This window comes from Oncorhynchus nerka, linkage group LG16 (assembly GCF_034236695.1).
Source record: "Oncorhynchus nerka isolate Pitt River linkage group LG16, Oner_Uvic_2.0, whole genome shotgun sequence".
Classification (NCBI taxonomy): domain Eukaryota; kingdom Metazoa; phylum Chordata; class Actinopteri; order Salmoniformes; family Salmonidae; genus Oncorhynchus; species Oncorhynchus nerka.
Genome location: NC_088411.1, coordinates 31,181,015 through 31,206,488, shown reverse-complemented (window position 1 = coordinate 31,206,488; position 25,474 = coordinate 31,181,015). Strand labels below are relative to the sequence as shown.

The following is a 25,474-nucleotide window of genomic DNA, read 5'->3' as shown; positions in this document are numbered from 1 at the left end:
AAATTGCTCCCAAGGATGAACCAGGCTTCTGGAGGTCTACAATTGTTTTTCTGAGGTCTTGGCTGATTTCTTTTGATTTTCCCATGTCGAGCAAAGAGTCACTGAGTTTGAAGGTAGGCCTTGAAATACATCCACAGGTACACCTCCAATTGACTCAAATTATGACAATTAGCCTATCAGAAGCTTCTAAAGCCATGACATCATCTGAAATTTTACAAGCTGTTTAAAGTCAGTCAATTTAGTGTATGTAAACTTCTGACCCACTGGAATTGTGATACTGTGAAATAATCTGTCTGTAAACATTTGTTGGAAAAATGTGTCATCCACTAATGTCCTGACCGACTTGCCAAAACTATAGTTTGTTAACAAGAAATGTGTGGAGTGGTTGAAACAAGTTTTAATGACTCCAACCTAAGTATATGTGAACTTCTGACTTCAACTGTAATGATATATCTGCTTATTTCACATGGGGAGATGTGGGAAGCTATTTTTAGTCCGATAGCTAGCTAGCAAGCCAACTGGCAGGCACAGAACGAGGTAATGTAAAACAAACCTTAACTTTCATTACATGTAGCTATTATTCAAATATGCAATTAGTTTTCATTGAAATTAGCTAACATTGGTGATGTTTTAAATGTGATTCTTCTTTGCTTTACCAAATGGAAGACCGCAAGAAGGAAATCACTGCATCGGCCCCTTGTGTATGTTGCTATTTGAGGGTCTATAAACACATGGACCGGTGAGGGTATCATGTTACAAAATGTGCGCGTTGCTCAAAAAAATCTCACTCAACCCTAAAGCATGCACAAAGATATAAATACGTTAATGTAACTGTAAAGAATATTTGGTGTGTAATGAGGAGCAACCAGATGCTGCACTTGATACATTTATGAAATTGCTTATTCCACTTACTAATAAGAAAATGACCGTATAAACGGTTAGATAAACATTATATAAAGAATGCTAGTAAAAAGCTTAAATGAAAATTTGAGCAAAAAGGCAAACTCAGTTCCATCATTCATTGAATCAGATGGCTCATTCATCACAAAACCCACTGATATTGCCAACTACTTAAAAAAAAAAAAAAACTGACAGTACACATTGAAGTATATCTGACCAAATTATGAAAGACATCCACTGTAATTTTGTAGAGGTGTTTTTTAAAATATGTTTTATTATCTACAATGACAAGTCACCGGGGTCTGACCACTTGGATGGAAAATTACAGAGGATAATAGCGGACAATATTGCCACTCCTATTTGCCTTACCTTCAGTCTAAGCCTACTAGAAGGTGTGTGTGCCCTCAGGCCTGGAGGGAAGCAAAAGTCATTCCCCTACCTAAGAATAGTCAAGCCCCCTTTACTGGCTCAAATAGCCTGCTACCAACCCTTTTAGTAAACGTTTGAGGAAAATGTGTGGGTTGACCAGATATATTTGCTATTTTACTGTATACAAATTGACAAGACTTTCAGCATGCTTCTAGGGAAGGACATTCATCAAGCACAGCACTTACACAAATGACTGATTGGCTGTGAGAAATTGATGATAAAAAGATTGTAAGAGCTGTTTTGTTAGACTTCCGTGTGGCTTTTGACATCAATCATAGTCTGCTGCTGGAAAAATAAATGTGGACAAATAAATAATGGAAGCATCCAATTAGAATCAGGAATTCCCCAGGGCAGCTGTCTAGGCCCTTTTTTTAAAACGTATATTTTTTTTCCACTAATTTACTAATGGCACGCCAATGGCCTTGAATAAAGCCAGTGTGTATGCTTAGGACTCAACACTATACACGTCAGCTAGTAAAATCACTGGAAAGTTAACAAAGAGCTGCTGTTTCAGAATGGGTGGCAAGATAGAAATATTTAGGACTAACCTCTAACTAAAAGCATTGGGCGGAAGTTAGCTTAGTGGTTAGTGCTGGGCCAGTAACCGGACGGTTGCTGGATTGAATCCCTGAGCTGACAATCTGTTGTTCTGCCCCTCAGCAAGGCAGTTAACCCACTGTTCCCTGAGTGCAGAGGACGTGAATGTCGATTATGGCAGGTCCCCGCACCTCTCTGATTCAGAGGGGTTGGGTTAAATGCGGAAGACATTTCAGTTGAACACATTCAGTTGGACAACTAACTAGGTATCGCCCTTTCCCCATTGTATTTGGGACAAATCATTCACCAACTCTTGTAATAAATAATACTGAAATTGAGCAAGTTGTTGACTAAACTGCTTGGAGCAACTCTGAATTGTAAACTGTCATGGTCAAAACACGTTGATATAACAGTAGCTAAGATGAGAAGTCTGTCAATAATAAAGCACTGCCCTGACTTTTTAACAACTACCAACAAGCAGGGATGCGAACGAGTCACCTTTCGCCGTTTTGAATCCAAAATAGGTGACCTATGTGATTCGTGTAGATCCGATGAGAAGTTTGAGGGGGCGGGTGCGCTTTGATCACTACTGGCTGTAAGCAAACGAGTGACTCGTGTTTGGAGCAATACTGGCTGTATCCAAGGCTCAGCCAATCGTTCACATAACAGAATGCAGCACGCGTCTGAAGAGAGAAGAGACAACCTATTTGCTATTTACAGCATCAGGGGGCGCTCTGGAAAGACAGTGGGAGAGTGGAAAGGCAGTTTGCCAGTTACAGCAGCGCATCTCCTGAACGATAACGAAGAGGTAGGTGAGAAGTCTGAGCATGGAGACAAGGTGAGAAGGTTATGAAGCGTACTTCATGAGCTGTAACCGAAAAACAAAGTGTGGTGGAACAAGTATTGTTATCATTAAGTATCTTGCTAACTGGATCGAATTCTCAGTTAGCAAGCCAGAGAAATGTTGAGCAACATTAGCCAACTTAATTGATCAAATAATTGAGTTTATGGTTTTAAAATTAGCTGGCTAATTAAATCAGACAGCTAACGTTACAACATCAGATGAGCTAACATTAGTAACCTAACCAATTCTCTATAGTATTAACTGGTATACAACTCCTTGCCATTCCTCAAGTTATGTGTTAAATGTACACTGAGAGCTAATGTAAATCTCATGGCTCAAAGTGGAGGAGAGTGACTTCATCACTACTTGTTTTTGTGAAAAGTGTTGACATGCTGAATGCGCAGAGGTGTCTGTTTTTTTAAACAAGTAGCACACAGCTCGGACACCCATGCATACCCCATAAGACATGCCACCAGAGGTCTCTTCACAATCCCCAAGTCAAGAACGGACTTTGGGAAGCGCACAGTAATATGTAGAACCATGGCTACATGGAACTAACTCTATTCCTTGGCAGCAGCTAATGGGGATCCTTAATACATACAAATACAAACCAACATAGTGTTTGGAATGAGCAAGTAGCAGTGAGTAAAGTAACCACAGCATGTATATTTTCTTGGGGGGGGTAAAGGTTCTGTTATTGTATTGGTTAGAATAAGTATAGATTTTTCCTCTTTCTGTATCTCAGTAGACAATCAGCCAACCCCCTCCAGTCCATCCCAGCCCCAGAGAGAGAGTGAGCCTAACCCCTACAAGCCTAGAGAGGGGGCTGAGCGAGACAGAGAGAAGGACCCCCCAGAGGATGAGCAACATAACTACAAGTTGGGTAAGAAACAGACCGACCCTTCTGAGGGGATCCAAATAAACGTAAACAAAGCAACCGAGGAGCACCAACACAATTATAAGCAGGGTAAAAGACAACGCGCCACCCTGCGTTCCAGCGAGAGAGACCACAAGAAGACCTTTGAAGGTTCCTTCATGCTGGACCCGCTCTCCAAGACCTCCAGCCCCTTCGGTGGAGGCTCAGCCCTGAACATGGACCCCAGGAAACCCTACCTATCGCTGGGGTGCGGCAGCGGCAAGCTCCCTGTCACTATCCCCCACCCCATGGCCCACCGCACCCACCGCCAGACCTCAAGGACAGACTGCCCTGCAGATAGACTGAAGTTCTTTGAGACGCTGAGGTTGTTATTGAAGCTGACTTCCATGTCGTCCAAGAAGAAGGAGAAGGAGCAGCGAGGTCTGGAGAACTCAGCCTTCATGGGCCAGAACAACGAGGTAGCTATGGATTGACTTATGAATTGATTATTAATGCTATCTTCTGGTGATGTATATCGTATATTGCACTTTTATGTGTCCTGACTCTCGCTCTCATCCCTTCCTCCATCTCTCCAGGTGGTGTGGCTGGAGCTCCAGGCGTGGCACGCGAGACGCTCCGTCAACGACCAGGATCTGTTCCTGTTCACGGCTCGACAAGCAATCCCAGACATCATCAACAAGGTGCTCCACTTTAAGGTCAATTACCACAGCCTGAGCCCCAGCACCGTGGGCCTGGGACAACTGACCCTGGGGGTGTGTGTAGGACAACCAGGTATGGTTGGATCAGGGGCATCTCCCGGCCAGGGAGCCCAGAGGACACTAGTGTTAACAGAGCCTTGCTGTGGAGGCCCAGACCAGGGTCCCAAACAGAGGTCTTCAACCCAGGCCTCAGAGACTGTTTCTGGGGAGGAGAGGGATTTTAACCAGCCTGCTGCTGTTGGAGCCCCAGAGACGAACCAAAATCACTTTGCTTCAGTTGACCCATGGGGCTTCAGCGCCTGCCCTTCCTCGGTAGTAGACGCAGCGGCGCCCCTGGGCTCCGGGGCGGGGTGCAGGGAGCACCTCCAGCGCCAGCGGCTGGCCTTCGAGCAGGTTAAGCGGGTGATGGAGCTGCTGGAGTCGGTGGAGGCTTTGTACCCGTCCCTGCAGACCCTCCAGAAGGACTATGAGAAGTACGCAGCCAGGGACTTCCAGGGCAGGGTGCAGGCACTCTGTCTCTGGCTCAACATCACACAGGTAGGGACCGGATTGATTGAGGTTTTACACGTGTTCACAATAACAGGAGAGGGGCGGTAAAGTGACAGAATGACTAGAAAAGGGCAGTAAGCACTCACAGTAAACTTTATAAATATAGCACTTTGGGGTCAGCAAAAAAGCTGACATTACCTTTTTTTTGTGACAACTGCTGATGTAAAAAGAGCTTAAGAAGTACATTCAAAGAAATAACTAAAAATGTAATAACTTAAATAATTAATGTTGCACATTTTGGGGAATATTCAGAGGTGGAAACTTTTTCAATTTCCTGGAAAGTTTCCAGCCCTTTGCAACCCTAGTAGAGAGCCAATACATGGAGAAATTATGTCCTCTCACTAGAAAAACAATGAACTATTTTCTGTGTTCCTGGCTTGCTTAGTTGGTAGTACACTGCGTTTGCAACACTAGGATCCTGCTGGGCCAACCAATACGAAAATGTAAGTCGCTTTGTATGAAAGCATCTACAAAATGGCATATTTATTATATTTTCACTTAGGATCTGAACCAGAAACTTTGTGTTATGGCGACTGTCCTCGGCCTCAGGGACCTTTCCCGTATCGGCTGGCCCGTCTTCGAGATCCCCTCGCCACGCTGTTCCCGTGGCAATGACGAGGAAGACGAGGATGAAGAAGACGAGGAGAATGACTCCACGGCAACCTTCACTGCCGGTGACAGCGACGGAGAGGACAGGGACCTAGTGGGGGAGGAGGGGGAAACTGATGAACCCAGAGGGGGTGAAACGACAACTGAGCCGGGAGAAGATGAACTCTCCCCCTGTTTGACTCCTAAATTTGCCCAGTTACTACTATCTGAGGATGGGACAGGGACTACGGAGGTGGTATCGGGGGGCACAGGGACAGGAGGGATGAACTGCCCTACAGCCATCTTCAGACCCTTTGTAGATAAGGCCTTGAAACAGATGGGGCTGAGGAAACTGATCCTGAGACTACACAAGCTGATGGACCCCTCCCTCCAGAGGTCCCGGGCAGCCCTGCTCAGCCACACGCCTGCACAGGAGGTAAGAGAGTGCTGTCATATGGTTTTATATAGGAGAAGGTTACATATGAACATCCAATGTCTTTGAGCAGGTGATTTATTTCAAATGATAAAAAGGAAATTAGAGGGAGTGACTCTGCGCATTGTCATATATGTTCCTATGTCCGTATTTCTCAAACTGTCCTGTTGACCCCAATGGGTGCATGTTTTGCCCTAGCACTGCACAGCTGACTCAAATAACAGACTTTCAAAAAATCTTTCATCTGCATTTTATATTGAAAGTCGTGTTTTTTTGCTTCAATAGAATGATCAGGGATCTGCAATTGTAGTTTTCTTTCACAGAAAATACCTTGGTGCGTCACATTCAGCAGAAAACATCAGATGACAACAGAAATGCAACGCTATTCGGCTAGCAGCCACAAGTAAATGAGCTTAGAATGAAAAAGCAAGTATTTTTTGCAGAAACGGCCATCCTATGTCTTTTATCATAGAAAGAATGTAGCCAGCTACATTTCCTGATGTTTTGCTTGAAGTTAATATTTAATTTTACCAGAGAACTAGGCTGGCCACACTGAGAAGTACAGGATAAACGTAGCTACACATCAGTCAGAGCTCTGTCTGCTGATAGAATGCCTGTTTCGTGAATTCTCATCTGAGTGGAGAAGTGTAACTGAAGCACAGAATTAGTCTGATGCTGAGCAGAAATTACAATGAGAAGCATTTTAAATCTGCGTTTACAAAACGCAGCAAGATATTTCTTATGTGTTGTCTTTTTTTGTTGTGAAAAATGCAGAATTACGTTTTGACATGACAAACGCTGTCCTATGTGGTTAATTGTTGACATGACAACTTCCACTATGTTTTGAGATCCGAAGAAGACCTGAGTGGTCGAAAGGTTGTCATAAATTCACATGAGAGCTTAGATTGCTCTGTGTCTAGTCTCTCTCATTTGTCCAATATGGCAGGGGTTTTCAAACCACTCTGCTGAGTCCACAGCCATTCCATGTATTTTATCTATTCCAGAGCTAGCACACTTGAATCAACTTAACAAATCATCAAGCCCTTGATAAGGTGAATCACGTTAGCTAGTTAAAGGCTACAACAATATTGTGATATGTCTGGGGGTCCCCTTGCAGAGGTTTGAAAACCCCTTTCACATTCATGCCCAACCAAACCATACAGTGCAGGCTCAGAGATTTTGTTTTCACTGTCTTTTCTATCCAGGTTCCAACAACTATGGTGGATGCATAACTAGTCCACCTTGTTCAGCTTAGCTTGCCCTGGCTCTGTTTTTGGATATTGTGTTCGCAGAGCTGCACTGTGGCTATTGTGAGGTTGCGAAATGAGAGGGAAGTGCTTGTACTTGATACATGTTATGCACCTTGAAAATAACCATGGTTAATTGGATTGTACAGGCCTATATGCATTTTAATCATGAATCCCTGGTGGATTTTTAATTGGGCTTAATGGAGCTTGTTCATGTTTGCTTTCTGTCGAGTTGAAAGCTAGACACGTTTTTGCAAAGCAAATATGAATGCAAATCATTATTTTTTTCACAAATGAACCTCATTCACATATAATTAGTTAAATTGATTTCCAACTAAGCAGCCACTGTACTGCAGGGTGCTTTGCCGATAATGTGCCATTTCAGAGCCCAACTGACTAGTTCATGTGTTAGACTATCTCAGTGCTCTCTCAGCTGTGGTCATGTGTAGAGATCCAGTGTGCACACACAACCACCCATATACATACAGGATGGCTGAGTCACCATCCCTGGGGCCCCTCTTCCCCTCGCTGAGGTTGTCATTTATCTGTGAAACCAACATCAGTGTGCTGGCTGAAAAAAAACATTCACCGCATACTCAACTTGTAAACAGAAAGATATTTAGCTAGGAATCTACACGGCTCTTTTCAGGAATATTTTGACTTTTTACCTCACAGGTGACCAGTTGAATTGGCCAGTTAACCAGTTTAATACTGAAGCAGAGGTTTTGAAAACTCTGAATTACACTATCCTCACCTTGCTCAGCCCTCTGTAGTTTGCCGACATGCTAACCTGTCTGTGTATTCTGTGTGTTAGTTTTTTTGTGTTGTATGTTTGTCTTCCCAGCTAGTTCACTGACTTCCCAGACCCCATGCTGTACAGTGACTACCTACTGGAGCTGTCCCTCTCACGCTTTAGTTTAGACATGCTAACATGTCTGTGTCTTTCTCTAGTTCACTGACTTCCCAGACCCCATGCTGTACAGTGACTACCTACTGGAGCTGTCCCTCTCACGCTTTAGTTTAGACATGCTAACATGTCTGTTTCTCTAGTTCACTGACTTCCCAGACCCCATGCTGTACAGTGACTACCTACTGGAGCTGTCCCTCTCACGCTTTAGTTTAGACATGCTAACATGTCTGTTTCTCTAGTTCACTGACTTCCCAGACCCCATGCTACCTATGCTGTACAGTGACTACCTACTGGAGCTGTCCCTCTCACGCTTTAGTTTAGACATGCTAACATGTCTGTTTCTCTAGTTCACTGACTTCCCAGACCCCATGCTGTACAGTGACTACCTACTGGAGCTGTCCCTCTCACGCTTTAGTTTAGACATGCTAACATGTCTGTTTCTCTAGTTCACTGACTTCCCAGACCCCATGCTGTACAGTGACTACCTACTGGAGCTGTCCCTCTCACGCTTTAGTTTAGACATGCTAACATGTCTGTTTCTCTAGTTCACTGACTTCCCAGACCCCATGCTGTACAGTGACTACCTACTGGAGCTGTCCCTCTCACGCTTTAGTTTAGACATGCTAACATGTCTGTTTCTCTAGTTCACTGACTTCCCAGACCCCATGCTGTACAGTGACTACCTACTGGAGCTGTCCCTCTCACGCTTTAGTTTAGACATGCTAACATGTCTGTTTCTCTAGTTCACTGACTTCCCAGACCCCATGCTGTACAGTGACTACCTACTGGAGCTGTCCCTCTCACGCTTTAGTTTAGACATGCTAACATGTCTGTGTCTTTCTCTAGTTCACTGACTTCCCAGACCCCATGCTGTACAGTGACTACCTACTGGAGCTGTCCCTCTCACGCTTTAGTTTAGACATGCTAACATGTCTGTGTCTTTCTCTAGTTCACTGACTTCCCAGACCCCATGCTGTACAGTGACTACCTACTGGAGCTGTCCCTCTCACGCTTTAGTTTAGACATGCTAACATGTCTGTTTCTCTAGTTCACTGACTTCCCAGACCCCATGCTGTACAGTGACTACCTACTGGAGCTGTCCCTCTCACGCTTTAGTTTAGACATGCTAACATGTCTGTTTCTCTAGTTCACTGACTTCCCAGACCCCATGCTGTACAGTGACTACCTACTGGAGCTGTCCCTCTCACGCTTTAGTTTAGACATGCTAACATGTCTGTTTCTCTAGTTCACTGACTTCCCAGACCCCATGCTGTACAGTGACTACCTACTGGAGCTGTCCCTCTCACGCTTTAGTTTAGACATGCTAACATGTCTGTTTCTCTAGTTCACTGACTTCCCAGACCCCATGCTGTACAGTGACTACCTACTGGAGCTGTCCCTCTCACGCTTTAGTTTAGACATGCTAACATGTCTGTGTCTTTCTAGTTCACTGACTTCCCAGACCCCATGCTGTACAGTGACTACCTACTGGAGCTGTCCCTCTCACGCTTTAGTTTAGACATGCTAACATGTGTCTTTCTCTAGTTCACTGACTTCCCAGACCCCATGCTGTACAGTGACTACCTACTGGAGCTGTCCCTCTCACGCTTTAGTTTAGACATGCTAACATGTCTGTTTCTCTAGTTCACTGACTTCCCAGACCCCATGCTGTACAGTGACTACCTACTGGAGCTGTCCCTCTCACGCTTTAGTTTAGACATGCTAACATGTCTGTTTCTCTAGTTCACTGACTTCCCAGACCCCATGCTGTACAGTGACTACCTACTGGAGCTGTCCCTCTCACGCTTTAGTTTAGACATGCTAACATGTCTGTTTCTCTAGTTCACTGACTTCCCAGACCCCATGCTGTACAGTGACTACCTACTGGAGCTGTCCCTCTCACGCTTTAGTTTAGACATGCTAACATGTCTGTGTCTTTCTCTAGTTCACTGACTTCCCAGACCCCATGCTGTACAGTGACTACCTACTGGAGCTGTCCCTCTCACGCTTTAGTTTAGACATGCTAACATGTCTGTGTCTTTCTCTAGTTCACTGACTTCCCAGACCCCATGCTGTACAGTGACTACCTACTGAGCTGTCCCTCTCACGCTTTAGTTTAGACATGCTAACATGTCTGTTTCTCTAGTTCACTGACTTCCCAGACCCCATGCTGTACAGTGACTACCTACTGGAGCTGTCCCTCTCACGCTTTAGTTTAGACATGCTAACATGTCTGTTTCTCTAGTTCACTGACTTCCCAGACCCCATGACCCCATGCTGTACAGTGACTACCTACTGGAGCTGTCCCTCTCACGCTTTAGTTTAGACATGCTAACATGTCTGTGTCTTTCTCTAGTTCACTGACTTCCCAGACCCCATGCTGTACAGTGACTACCTACTGGAGCTGTCCCTCTCACGCTTTAGTTTAGACATGCTAACATGTCTGTTTCTCTAGTTCACTGACTTCCCAGACCCCATGCTGTACAGTGACTACCTACTGGAGCTGTCCCTCTCACGCTTTAGTTTAGACATGCTAACATGTCTGTTTCTCTAGTTCACTGACTTCCCAGACCCCATGCTGTACAGTGACTACCTACTGGAGCTGTCCCTCTCACGCTTTAGTTTAGACATGCTAACATGTCTGTTTCTCTAGTTCACTGACTTCCCAGACCCCATGCTGTACAGTGACTACCTACTGGAGCTGTCCCTCTCACGCTTTAGTTTAGACATGCTAACATGTCTGTTTCTCTAGTTCACTGACTTCCCAGACCCCATGCTGTACAGTGACTACCTACTGGAGCTGTCCCTCTCACGCTTTAGTTTAGACATGCTAACATGTCTGTTTCTCTAGTTCACTGACTTCCCAGACCCCATGCTGTACAGTGACTACCTACTGGAGCTGTCCCTCTCACGCTTTAGTTTAGACATGCTAACATGTCTGTTTCTCTAGTTCACTGACTTCCCAGACCCCATGCTGTACAGTGACTACCTACTGGAGCTGTCCCTCTCACGCTTTAGTTTAGACATGCTAACATGTCTGTTTCTCTAGTTCACTGACTTCCCAGACCCCATGCTGTACAGTGACTACCTACTGGAGCTGTCCCTCTCACGCTTTAGTTTAGACATGCTAACATGTCTGTTCTTTCTCTAGTTCACTGACTTCCCAGACCCCATGCTGTACAGTGACTACCTACTGGAGCTGTCCCTCTCACGCTTTAGTTTAGACATGCTAACATGTCTGTTTCTCTAGTTCACTGACTTCCCAGACCCCATGCTGTACAGTGACTACCTACTGGAGCTGTCCCTCTCACGCTTTAGTTTAGACATGCTAACATGTCTGTTTCTCTAGTTCACTGACTTCCCAGACCCCATGCTGTACAGTGACTACCTACTGGAGCTGTCCCTCTCACGCTTTAGTTTAGACATGCTAACATGTCTGTTTCTCTAGTTCACTGACTTCCCAGACCCCATGCTGTACAGTGACTACCTACTGGAGCTGTCCCTCTCACGCTTTAGTTTAGACATGCTAACATGTCTGTCTTTCTCTAGTTCACTGACTTCCCAGACCCCATGCTGTACAGTGACTACCTACTGGAGCTGTCCCTCTCACGCTTTAGTTTAGACATGCTAACATGTCTGTGTCTTTCTCTAGTTCACTGACTTCCCAGACCCCATGCTGTACAGTGACTACCTACTGAGCTGTCCCTCTCACGCTTTAGTTTAGACATGCTAACATGTCTGTTTCTCTAGTTCACTGACTTCCCAGACCCCATGCTGTACAGTGACTACCTACTGGAGCTGTCCCTCTCACGCTTTAGTTTAGACATGCTAACATGTCTGTTTCTCTAGTTCACTGACTTCCCAGACCCCATGCTGTACAGTGACTACCTACTGGAGCTGTCCCTCTCACGCTTTAGTTTAGACATGCTAACATGTCTGTTTCTCTAGTTCACTGACTTCCCAGACCCCATGCTGTACAGTGACTACCTACTGGAGCTGTCCCTCTCACGCTTTAGTTTAGACATGCTAACATGTGTCTTTCTCTAGTTCACTGACTTCCCAGACCCCATGCTGTACAGTGACTACCTACTGGAGCTGTCCCTCTCACGCTTTAGTTTAGACATGCTAACATGTCTGTTTCTCTAGTTCACTGACTTCCCAGACCCCATGCTGTACAGTGACTACCTACTGGAGCTGTCCCTCTCACGCTTTAGTTTAGACATGCTAACATGTCTGTTTCTCTAGTTCACTGACTTCCCAGACCCCATGCTGTACAGTGACTACCTACTGGAGCTGTCCCTCTCACGCTTTAGTTTAGACATGCTAACATGTCTGTTTCTCTAGTTCACTGACTTCCCAGACCCCATGCTGTACAGTGACTACCTACTGGAGCTGTCCCTCTCACGCTTTAGTTTAGACATGCTAACATGTCTGTTTCTCTAGTTCACTGACTTCCCAGACCCCATGCTGTACAGTGACTACCTACTGGAGCTGTCCCTCTCACGCTTTAGTTTAGACATGCTAACATGTCTGTGTCTTTCTCTAGTTCACTGACTTCCCAGACCCCATGCTGTACAGTGACTACCTACTGGAGCTGTCCCTCTCACGCTTTAGTTTAGACATGCTAACATGTCTGTTTCTCTAGTTCACTGACTTCCCAGACCCCATGCTGTACAGTGACTACCTACTGAGCTGTCCCTCTCACGCTTTAGTTTAGACATGCTAACATGTCTGTTTCTCTAGTTCACTGACTTCCCAGACCCCATGCTGTACAGTGACTACCTACTGGAGCTGTCCCTCTCACGCTTTAGTTTAGACATGCTAACATGTCTGTGTCTTTCTCTAGTTCACTGACTTCCCAGACCCCATGCTGTACAGTGACTACCTACTGGAGCTGTCCCTCTCACGCTTTAGTTTAGACATGCTAACATGTCTGTTTCTCTAGTTCACTGACTTCCCAGACCCCATGCTGTACAGTGACTACCTACTGGAGCTGTCCCTCTCACGCTTTAGTTTAGACATGCTAACATGTCTGTTTCTCTAGTTCACTGACTTCCCAGACCCCATGCTGTACAGTGACTACCTACTGGAGCTGTCCCTCTCACGCTTTAGTTTAGACATGCTAACATGTCTGTTTCTCTAGTTCACTGACTTCCCAGACCCCATGCTGTACAGTGACTACCTACTGGAGCTGTCCCTCTCACGCTTTAGTTTAGACATGCTAACATGTCTGTGTCTCTCTAGTTCACTGACTTCCCAGACCCCATGCTGTACAGTGACTACCTACTGGAGCTGTCCCTCTCACGCTTTAGTTTAGACATGCTAACATGTCTGTTTCTCTAGTTCACTGACTTCCCAGACCCCATGCTGTACAGTGACTACCTACTGGAGCTGTCCCTCTCACGCTTTAGTTTAGACATGCTAACATGTCTGTTTCTCTAGTTCACTGACTTCCCAGACCCCATGCTGTACAGTGACTACCTACTGGAGCTGTCCCTCTCACGCTTTAGTTTAGACATGCTAACATGTCTGTGTCTTTCTCTAGTTCACTGACTTCCCAGACCCCATGCTGTACAGTGACTACCTACTGGAGCTGTCCCTCTCACGCTTTAGTTTAGACATGCTAACATGTCTGTTTCTCTAGTTCACTGACTTCCCAGACCCCATGCTGTACAGTGACTACCTACTGGAGCTGTCCCTCTCACGCTTTAGTTTAGACATGCTAACATGTCTGTTTCTCTAGTTCACTGACTTCCCAGACCCCATGCTGTACAGTGACTACCTACTGGAGCTGTCCCTCTCACGCTTTAGTTTAGACATGCTAACATGTCTGTTTCTCTAGTTCACTGACTTCCCAGACCTCATGCTGTACAGTGACTACCTACTGGAGCTGTCCCTCTCACGCTTTAGTTTAGACATGCTAACATGTCTGTTTCTCTAGTTCACTGACTTCCCAGACCCCATGCTGTACAGTGACTACCTACTGGAGCTGTCCCTCTCACGCTTTAGTTTAGACATGCTAACATGTCTGTGTCTTTCTCTAGTTCACTGACTTCCCAGACCCCATGCTGTACAGTGACTACCTACTGGAGCTGTCCCTCTCACGCTTTAGTTTAGACATGCTAACATGTCTGTTTCTCTAGTTCACTGACTTCCCAGACCCCATGCTGTACAGTGACTACCTACTGGAGCTGTCCCTCTCACGCTTTAGTTTAGACATGCTAACATGTCTGTTTCTCTAGTTCACTGACTTCCCAGACCCCATGCTGTACAGTGACTACCTACTGGAGCTGTCCCTCTCACGCTTTAGTTTAGACATGCTAACATGTCTGTGTCTCTCTAGTTCACTGACTTCCCAGACCCCATGCTGTACAGTGACTACCTACTGGAGCTGTCCCTCTCACGCTTTAGTTTAGACATGCTAACATGTCTGTTTCTCTAGTTCACTGACTTCCCAGACCCCATGCTGTACAGTGACTACCTACTGGAGCTGTCCCTCTCACGCTTTAGTTTAGACATGCTAACATGTCTGTTTCTCTAGTTCACTGACTTCCCAGACCCCATGCTGTACAGTGACTACCTACTGGAGCTGTCCCTCTCACGCTTTAGTTTAGACATGCTAACATGTCTGTTTCTCTAGTTCACTGACTTCCCAGACCCCATGCTGTACAGTGACTACCTACTGGAGCTGTCCCTCTCACGCTTTAGTTTAGACATGCTAACATGTCTGTGTCTTTCTCTAGTTCACTGACTTCCCAGACCCCATGCTGTACAGTGACTACCTACTGGAGCTGTCCCTCTCACGCTTTAGTTTAGACATGCTAACATGTCTGTGTCTTTCTCTAGTTCACTGACTTCCCAGACCCCATGCTGTACAGTGACTACCTACTGGAGCTGTCCCTCTCACGCTTTAGTTTAGACATGCTAACATGTCTGTTTCTCTAGTTCACTGACTTCCCAGACCCCATGCTGTACAGTGACTACCTACTGGAGCTGTCCCTCTCACGCTTTTGTTTAGACATGCTAACATGTCTGTGTCTTTCTCTAGTTCACTGACTTCCCAGACCCCATGCTGTACAGTGACTACCTACTGGAGCTGTCCCTCTCACGCTTTAGTTTAGACATGCTAACATGTCTGTTTCTCTAGTTCACTGACTTCCCAGACCCCATGCTGTACAGTGACTACCTACTGGAGCTGTCCCTCTCACGCTTTAGTTTAGACATGCTAACATGTCTGTGTCTTTCTCTAGTTCACTGACTTCCCAGACCCCATGCTGTACAGTGACTACCTACTGGAGCTGTCCCTCTCACGCTTTAGTTTAGACATGCTAACATGTCTGTTTCTGTAGTTCACGGACTTCCCAGACCCCATGCTGTACAGTGACTACCTACCGGAGCTGTCCCGCCACCTGTCCTCCTGCAGCACTCCCGGGGGCCCGGAGCTTGGGGCGGACCAAGTTTCCTGGGAGGAGCTGTTGGACATGGACCTGCCCTCATTCCGACCTGCCTTCCTGGTCCTGTGCCGCGTCCTGCTGAACGTGATACACGAGTGCCTTAAGCTGAGACTGGAACAGAGGCCTGCAGGGGAGCCATCACTGCTCAGCATCAAACAGGTCAGCAGGCACACTTTCTCTGTTTCTCCCACTCTGCCTTGCTCATTCTGAATATGAGAGGTGAATAGTGATCATCTCTATTGCCTGATTCACACTGTAGGGCTGACCTGAACCGCACTGCGCTGGCCCAGATATGTTCTTTTCACATTGTCCTTTAAAGCACAGTTTCAGCATCTGTGGTGGCTGCATAACCAGTCCAGCCTAGTACAGCTCGGTTTGGCTCAGTAAGGTAGGCTACATGTCAGTTGATGCCCATGCTAACCTTTGTCTCCATCTGTCCTGTAGTTGGTGCGTGAATGTAAGGAGGTGTTGAAAGGTGGTCTCCTGATGAAGCAGTATTACCAGTACATGCTGAGGGGGGTGGTAACAGACCCCCAGGGACTCCAGACCAATGCCAACATAGACGAATTCGAGGAGGACCTCCACAAAATGCTGGTGGTAAGACAGACCTACTGAGTCAGGATTAGGGTTGCAAAATTCCTCTTTCCACAAAAATGATAAGTGAGTCATACATGCTTATGAAAGGTCTCAAATGCATTATCACTGCTACATAACATAGACAAGTTTGAAGAGGACCTCCCCAGATGCTGGTGGTAAAACAAACTAGGGAGTACTAATCTATAGTAGATGTGTTGGAAAACTACCCTAAACCACTGATATGTTTTGATTTAAGTGTGTCCATCGCGCAGAGACAATTTAGCTTCTTTGTCGGGTGTAGATTACCCCAGAGGTTACCGAGGTCACTATTGTCTGTCGGGTGTAGATTACCCCAGAGGTTACAGAGGTCACTTGTCTGTCGGGTGTAGATTACCCCAGAGGTTACAGAGGTCACTTGTCTGTCGGGTGTAGATTACCCCAGAGGTTAGAGGTCACTTGTCTGTCGGGTGTAGATTTACCCAGAGGTTACTAAAGTCTCAGAGCACAACTTTTACATCATCATCCTTTCACCAGGGTGAAGTTAGAGGCTGCGTCCTACTCAACCTGAGTGTGTGGGTTAAGACTAGACAGGCGTACTGTAGGGAAGTGGCTTGTGTCTCTCTGGGTGCCTGGCCAGGACCCAGGCTTGGGGTTATACTAGCACCTGGTAAATCTGCTTGAGAACAGTGTGCGCTTATCTCTGGGGTAAGAGCGCTTTAACCAGCAACCACCAAGCTGAATCAGCACATGGCAGCCAGGGGTGTGGTAGGAATTGGCATCAGTCAATCACTGATTACTTATCAGGAGTTTAGGCTGCAGCGTTTCCTTTCCTCGCGGTCTGTCTCCTTGGACAGACGGCCGGTAGTGGGTGATAAAAGCCGAAGAAAACACAATGTTCCTGAATTCTAAAAAGGGTCACCACCACAGCACTGTCCGGGTCAAAGTCTAGTCTACTACCTTCTGCCACCACTCAGCTGCTGCAGAAAAACAGGCTTTACTTTAGGAATATCACAACCCTGCCCTGAAGTGAGGCTAATACAATCAGAATGACAGAAATGAGGATGAAGGTATTCCCCAGTATGTATCTCTGCCATCTGCTGACAAATAGTACGCAATACCACACAATGCCATAGGAAGGATGGTATATATTATAGGAGGAATTTGTGTTAGGATAATGGTGGTGATCTCACAGACAGGTGACAATCATACTGTGGAAAAACCATGCAAAGCAATTGTCAGAACATACATTTAGGAACTTGATTTGCTTATCAAATGACTTGGCACGGTCTCAAACTGGAGAGGAATCTACCTGCTGCATGCAGCTATGCAATGAATAACATGGTACACCTGTAAGTAGGCAACATATCCACTTACCTGCTGGTTGATCACTGTACATTCATCCCTTTGACTACATGCGCACCAGGTTTCTGTTAGGAAAATGTGGAGCTGGACGTTTGACCAGCAGCATTTTAATTTACCGGACGTTTGACCAGCAGCATTTTAATTTACCGGACGTTTGACCAGCAGCATTTTAATTTACCGGACGTTTGACCAGCAGCATTTTAATTTACCGGACGTTTGACCAGCAGCATTTTAATTTACCGGACGTTTGACCAGCAGCATTTTAATTTACCGGACGTTTGAGAACTTTACCGACCCATATGCATAACCTGATTAGGGCGTCCAGCCACGGTGCTCAGAATGATAGAAATCACTTATGTTATGGTAATTCAACTTAACAGAACACATGCAACGGTGTGCATCCTCCTTACCAAATTCTGATGCACACTTGAACGATGTTGGAAAACTGTCCACAGTTACTTTTCTTCAGCAAACAAGACTAATAACGGACAGCAAAAATCACTAGTCTATTTCAATCTACTATCCCCATAGTAGGAAAGTTTACCTATTCTATTGGTCAGCTTGTCATTTTGTGCGGAAAAATACATTGCCTATTCCGAACAGACTCTGGGACAGTTGTGGGGTGATTGATCCCAAATTCATTCAACCAGTACATCCCAAAAAATGTTTTAAATCATTAAGGCTGATGCAACAGATCAGAATGTTAAGCTTAAATGTTGATCAACTATTTTATGTTAACTATAAGCGCAGCAATGCACACACGACAGTAGGCTACACGCAAATGTTTGTTCCTTAATGCAATTAGTTGCAAAACACCGTTGTCAAAAGCGCAAAGCACATGCAAGCAGTTTCATGTGACGGAGATGAAAATATATTTTTGAAATTTAGAACGAGGGGTGATCTAAAGATGCAACAACTGGCATGTATTACTGATATGGCTAGGATTGTGGACTTTTGGCTACTGGACAGTGAAAGAAAGTTGATTTGAAAACAAAGAGCATGAGACATTACATTACATTTAAGTCATTTAGCAGACGCTCTTATCCAGAGCGACTTACAAATTGGTGCATTCACCTTATGACATCCAGTGGAACAGTAGTGCATCTAAATCTTTTAAGGGGGGGTGAGAGGGATTACTTTATCCTATCCTAGGTATTCCTTAAAGAGGTGGGGTTTCAGGTGTCTCCGGAAGGTGGTGATTGACTCCGCTGTCCTGGCGTCGTGAGGGAGTTTGTTCCACCATTGGGGGGCCAATGCAGCGAACAGTTTTGACTGGGCTGAGCGGGAACTGTACTTCCTCAGTGGTAGGGAGGCGAGCAGGCCAGAGGTGGATGAACGCAGTGCCCTTGTTTGGGTGTAGGGCCTGATCAGAGCCTGGAGGTACTGAGGTGCCGTTCCCCTCACAGCTCCGTAGGCAAGCACCATGGTCTTGTAGCGGATGCGAGCTTCAACTGGAAGCCAGTGGAGAGAGCGGAGGAGCGGGGTGACGTGAGAGAACTTGGGAAGGTTGAACACCAGACGGGCTGCGGCGTTCTGGATGAGTTGTAGGGGTTTAATGGCACAGGCAGGGAGCCCAGCCAACAGCGAGTTGCAGTAATCCAGACGGGAGATGACGAGTGCCTGGATTAGGACCTGCGCCGCTTCCTGTGTGAGGCAGGGTCGTACTCTGCGGATGTTGTAGAGCATGAACCTACAGGAACGGGCCACCGCCTTGATGTTAGTTGAGAACGACAGGGTGTTGTCCAGGATCACGCCAAGGTTCTTAGCGCTCTGGGAGGAGGACACAATGGAGTTGTCAACCGTGATGGCGAGATCATGGAACGGGCAGTCCTTCCCCGGGAGGAAGAGCAGCTCCGTCTTGCCGAGGTTCAGCTTGAGGTGGTGATCCGTCATCCACACTGATATGTCTGCCAGACATGCAGAGATGCGATTCGCCACCTGATCATCAGAAGGGGGAAAGGAGAAGATTAATTGTGTGTCGTCTGCATAGCAATGATAGGAGAGACCATGTGAGGTTATGACAGAGCCAAGTGACTTGGTGTATAGCGAGAATAGGAGAGGGCCTAGAACAGAGCCCTGGGGGACACCAGTGGTGAGAGCACGTGGTGTGGAGACGGATTCTCGCCACGCCACCTGGTAGGAGCGACCTGTCAGGTAGGACGCAATCCAAGCGTGGGCCGCGCCGGAGATGCCCAACTCGGAGAGGGTGGAGAGGAGGATCTGATGGTTCACAGTATCGAAGGCAGCCGATAGGTCTAGAAGGATGAGAGCAGAGGAGAGAGAGTTAGCTTTAGCAGTGCGGAGCGCCTCCGTGATACAGAGAAGAGCAGTCTCAGTTGAATGACTAGTCTTGAAACCTGACTGATTTGGATCAAGAAGGTCATTCTGAGAGAGATAGCGGGAGAGCTGGCCAAGGACGGCACGTTCAAGAGTTTTGGAGAGAAAAGAAAGAAGGGATACTGGTCTGTAGTTGTTGACATCGGAGGGATCGAGTGTAGGTTTTTTCAGAAGGGGTGCAACTCTCGCTCTCTTGAAGACGGAAGGGACGTAGCCAGCGGTCAGGGATGAGTTGATGAGCGAGGTGAGGTAAGGGAGAAGGTCTCCGGAAATGGTCTGGAGAAGAGAGGAGGGGATAGGGTCAAGCGGGCAGGTTGTTGGGCGGCCGGCCGTCACAAGACGCGAGATTTCATCTGGAGAGAGGGGGAGAAAGAGGTCAGAGCACAGGGTAGGGCAGTGTGAGCAGAACCAGCGGTGTCGTTTGACTTAGCAAACGAGGATCGGATGTCGTCGACCTTCTTTTCAAAATGGTTGACGAAGTCATCTGCAGAGAGGAGGAGGGGGAGGGAGGGGGAGGAGGATTCAGGAGGGAGGAGAAGGTTGCAAAGAGCTTCCTAGGGTTAGAGGCAGATGCTTGGAATTTAGAGTGGTAGAAAGTGGCTTTAGCAGCAGAGAGAGAAGAGGAAAATGTAGAGAGGAGGGAGTGAAAGGATGTCAGGTCCGCAGGGAGGCGAGTTTTCCTCCATTTCCGCTCGGCTGCCCGGAGCCCTGTTCTGTGAGCTCGCAATGAGTCGTCGAGCCACGGAGCGGGAGGGGAGGACCGAGCCGGCCTGGAGGATAGGGGACATAGAGAGTCAAAGGATGCAGAAAGGGAGGAGAGGAGGGTTGAGGAGGCAGAATCAGGAGATAGGTTGGAGAAGGTTTGAGCAGAGGGAAGAGATGATAGGATGGAAGAGGAGAGAGTAGCGGGGGAGAGAGAGCGAAGGTTGGGACGGCGCGATACCATCCGAGTAGGGGCAGTGTGGGAAGTGTTGGATGAGAGCGAGAGGGAGAAGGATACAAGGTAGTGGTCGGAGACTTGGAGGGGAGTTGCAATGAGGTTAGTGGAAGAACAGCATCTAGTAAAGATGAGGTCGAGCGTATTTCCTGCCTTGTGAGTAGGGGGGAAGGTGAGAGGGTGAGGTCAAAAGAGGAGAGGAGTGGAAAGAAGGAGGCAGAGAGGAATGAGTCAAAGGTAGACGTGGGGAGGTTAAAGTCGCCCAGAACTGTGAGAGGTGAGCCGTCCTCAGGAAAGGAGCTTATCAAGGCATCAAGCTCATTGATGAACTCTCCGAGGGAACCTGGAGGGCGATAAATGATAAGGATGTTAAGCTTGAAAGGGCTGGTAACTGTGACAGCATGGAATTCAAAGGAGGCGATAGACAGATGGGTAAGGGGAGAAAGAGAGAATGACCACTTGGGAGAGATGAGGATCCCGGTGCCACCACCCCGCTGACCAGAAGCTCTCGGGGTGTGCGAGAACACGTGGGCAGACGAAGAGAGAGCAGTAGGAGTAGCAGTGTTGTCTGTGGTGATCCATGTTTCCGTCAGTGCCAAGAAGTCGAGGGACTGGAGGGAGGCATAGGCTGAGATGAACTCTGCCTTGTTGGCCGCAGATCGGCAGTTCCAGAGGCTACCGGAGACCTGGAACTCCACGTGGGTCGTGCGCGCTGGGACCACCAGATTAGGGTGGCCGCGGCCACGCGGTGTGGAGCGTTTGTATGGTCTGTGCAGAGAGGAGAGAACAGGGATAGACAGACACATAGTTGACAGGCTACACAAGAGGCTACGCTAATACAAAGGAGATTGGAATGACAAGTGGACTACACTGTCTCGAGTGTTCAGAAAGTTAAGCTTACGTAGCAAGAATCTTATTGACTAAAATGATTAAAATGATACAGTACTGCTGAAGTAGGCTAGCTGGCAGAGGCTGCGTTGTTGACTATGTAGGCTAGCTGGCAGTGTCTGCGTTGTTGACACTACACTAATCAAGTCGTTCCGTTGAGTGTAATGGTTTCTACTGAGAGAGAGGCTACTTGTTTCAATGGCATATGTAAGTCTTTAGTTGTATTTTTGTTAGGCTACTTTGAAGAAAGGTGAAACATGCCTCATAATAGGAAGTTAAAAGCTTGGATTGCAAACCAACTGAAGCTTGCCTTCCGTTGCCTACGCACTTGAATGGTTAATGGGAAGTGTGCTTCAATTACCAGTTGAGAAATAAAAATAGTAGCTCTTTAATCGTGGACATCCCCCAAAAATTAACAGGTGCTTGCATTTAAAATGGTTGCGTAAAGATTGGGCTTATAAAAGCATGATTCACGTAACTGTAGCAACAGCTCTCCTGCTGTCTGACAGATGTTTCCGCTCATTCTAGGCTCCATATCTGTATGCTGTGCTCGTATGATAAATAAGACCCATAATAACTCATGAAAATACACTGGCCAATTTAATTCCACTAAATGTTGTAAATGAACCTATACACCGATAAGCATGACCGGACAAATGCATTTACATCGACTGGCTGGCGGCAATTTTATTTATCGGCTATTCATTTTTTTTTTATCAGTCAAAATCCTGCTGTTACCGGCTAATGAAAACCCTGCTGCACACCTACCTGTTTAATCAGTAGAGATATCTCTCTGTCTGCAGGTGTACTTTGACTACATGCACAGCTGGATCCAGATGCTGCAGCAGCTTCCCCAGGCCTCACACAGCCTGAAGAACCTTCTAGAGGAGGAGTGGAACTTCTCGAAGGTCATCACTCCCTACATCAGACGAGGGGAGGCTCAGTCTGGGAAACTCTTCTGGTAAGTGTTTGATTTTTTTGTTCATTGATTCATTGTTTCTCCATCTAATTTTAAGCGTCTATTCTCCTTGGGAGCATCCAACTCACTCCCTCTTCCACATTGTATTTAGTTAGCGCCACTTAGCTAAATATTCCCTTCCTCTTCTCTCTCACAGTGACATTGCTGGGATGCTGCTCAAGTCCACAGGGGACTTCCTGGACACGGGCCTGCAGAAGAGTGGTGATGAATTCTGGGAAAGTGCCGACGACAGTACAGTCTCAGATGAGATCCGGTGTGTCTTGTTTTATGTTTCACATACAGTGCATTCGGAAAGTATTCAGACCCCTGGACTTTTTCCACATTTAGTTACGTTACACAATACCCTTTAATGACAAAGAAAAACAGGTTTTTAGATTTTTTTTTTGTGAATTTATTGAAAATAAATAACATACCCTTATTTACTTAAGTATTCAGACCCTTTGCTATGATACTTGAAATTGAGCTCCGGTGCATCCTGTTTCCATTGATCATCCTTGACATTTCTACAACTTGATTGGAGGATCCTTGTTAAATTCAATTGATTGGACATGATTTGGAAAGGCACACACCTGTCTATATAACATCCCACAGTTGACAGTGCATGTCAGAACAAAAACTAAGCCATGAGGTCAAAGGAATTGTCCGTGGGGCTCCGAGACAGGATTGTGTCGAGGCACAGATCTGGGAAAGGGTAACGAAAAAATGTCTGCAGCATTGAGGATCTCCAAGAACACAGTGGCCTCCATCATTCTTAAATAGAAGTTGTTTGGAACCACCAAGACTCTTCCTAGAACTGGCCGCCCAGGCAAACTGAGCAATTGGGAGAGACATGACCAAGAACCCAATGGTCACTCTGACAGAGTTCCTCTGTGGAGATGGGAGAACATTACAGAAAAACAACCATCTCTGCAGCACTCCACCAATCAGGCCTTTATGGTAGAGTGGCCAGACAGAAGCCACTCCTCAGTAAAAGGCACTTGACAGCCCACTTGGTGTTTGCCAAAAGGCACCTAAAGACTCAGACCACGAGAAACAAGATGATCTGGTCTGACAAAACCAAGATTGAAATCTTTGGCTTGAATGCCAAGCGTCACGCCTGGAGGAAACCTGGCACGATCCATACGGTAATGCGTGGTGGTAGCATCATGCTGTGGGAATGTTTTTCAGCGGCAGGCACTGGGAGACTAGGATTGAGGGAAAGATGAACGGAGAAAGGTACAGAGAGCTTTGATGAAAACCTGCTCCAGAGCACTCAGGACCTCAGACTGGGGAGTAGGTTCACCTTCCAACAGGACAATGACCCTAAGCACACAGCCAAGACAATGCAGGAGTGGCTTCGGGACAAGTAGTCGCTGAATGTCTTTGAGTGGCCCAGCCAGAGCCTGGACGAACCCATCTCTGGAGAGACTTGAAAAAAGCTGTGCAGCAATGCTCCCCATCCAACCTGACAGAGCTTGAGAGGATCTGCAGAGAAGAATGTGAGAAACTGCCCAAATACAGGTGTGCCAAGCTTGTAGCGTCATACTCAAGAAGAGTCGAGGCTGTAATCACTACCAAAGGGTCTAAATACTTAAATGTGATATTTCTGTTTTTATTTTTACATTTGCAAAAATGTCATTATGGGGTATTGTGTGAAGTTTGAGGATTTAACGTTTTTATTGAATTAATTTTAGAATAAAGCCGTAACGTGACAACGAGGAGAAAGTCTAGGGGTTTGAATACTTTCCGACTGCACCAGAATGTGTTTTTCAATTAAATTCCCGCTGTTGGGAAAATAAGGTAATCTTGCTGTAAGAGGCTCATGTTAAGCAGTTTTTTTTGTCGTTCTAGCCGGTCGGTAATTGAGACGAGCCGGTCACTTAAGGAGCTGTTCCACGAGGCTAGAGAGAGGGCATCCAAAGCTCTGGGATTTGCCAAAATGCTCCGTAAGGTGAGAGACGCTGCCCCCAGTTTGCCTCCTGTTCATTTTTATTTGGGAAATATTGTATTTTGTAAGTTACTAAATGTATGTAGCTTCTTGGTCAGGGCTCATTTGAAAAATAGATGTCCATCTCAATGTGACTTCCCAGGTTGAATATAGGAAGTATCAAAATAAAAGAATTGGGTGTTCAGAGTGCTCTGATCTCTCTCTCTCTCTCTTTCTCTCTCTCCTATATCTGTGCCCCTCTATCTCTCTTTGCCCCCCTCCCTTCTCTCTGGGCCCCTCTTTCTCTCTGCAGGACCTGGAGATTGCTGCTGATTTCAGCATTACCAGTGGGGTGCCATGCCTCCTGGAGGCCCTCAAGGAGAGAAATTATGTCAAGGTGCTTCAAATGACACATTTAGTTCCTTATCACCCTCCGTGCTATTTTTCTTCTCTTTCCTCCCCATGTATTCAACCCATGGTCAATATCCATTCAGGAACTAAAGTGAAATTCCAACTCCAATGTTCTTCATTGCGTTTTCAATTCAATTGGAATTTGTTTGCTACCTGAATTTTCCTTCCTCTTTGATGGATGAACAAGCTAACCGGTCTGTGTCTGTCTGCAGGTCCAGATCCCAGGGCTGGAGGAGCTGGAGGTGTTTGTCCCATGTGCCCTGATGCACCAGCGTGACCTCATCCTGCAGCTTCTAAACGCAGCAGCCGGTAAGGATTGCAGTAAGGAGCCCGACGAGATGATGGCAGAGGACGAGGCCTACCTGCTGATGAGCAAGCATGGAGCAGGGGACCCGCCTGGGGGGGCAGGCCAGGCCGGGGTTCAGTGGCACTGGGATGGGAAGCTGGTCAAACTGGTGCCTCAGATGGAGACTGTGGACACGCTACGGGCCATGAAGGTGGGTGGGATATGTAGTTAATCCAAGTGATACTTCCTTTGTGTATTTTGAAGAGCTAGATATTGCAGTGAATGTGGAGGGTAGCCGGACCAGGACTCAAACCCTGGTCCCGCCA

The 25,474-nt window shown here is 46.5% G+C and overlaps 1 protein-coding gene across 3 annotated transcripts in view; it reads left to right on the top strand.

Annotated features, from left to right (window-relative positions):
• The window catches only part of LOC115144388 (mitogen-activated protein kinase kinase kinase 4-like), a 101,220-nt gene that overhangs the window by 43,437 nt on the left and 32,309 nt on the right, over window positions 1–25,474 (top strand). For all 3 annotated transcript variants that reach the window (XM_029685397.2, XM_029685398.2, XM_029685399.2), the window contains exons 3-12: window positions 3,456–4,045; window positions 4,163–4,822; window positions 5,337–5,858; window positions 15,362–15,625; window positions 15,911–16,063; window positions 22,370–22,527; window positions 22,682–22,798; window positions 24,376–24,475; window positions 24,765–24,848; window positions 25,075–25,359. In XM_029685397.2, coding sequence (XP_029541257.2) covers window positions 3,456–4,045; window positions 4,163–4,822; window positions 5,337–5,858; window positions 15,362–15,625; window positions 15,911–16,063; window positions 22,370–22,527; window positions 22,682–22,798; window positions 24,376–24,475; window positions 24,765–24,848; window positions 25,075–25,359 — 2,933 coding nt within the window. The remainder of the gene's footprint in view (window positions 1–3,455; window positions 4,046–4,162; window positions 4,823–5,336; window positions 5,859–15,361; window positions 15,626–15,910; window positions 16,064–22,369; window positions 22,528–22,681; window positions 22,799–24,375; window positions 24,476–24,764; window positions 24,849–25,074; window positions 25,360–25,474) is intronic.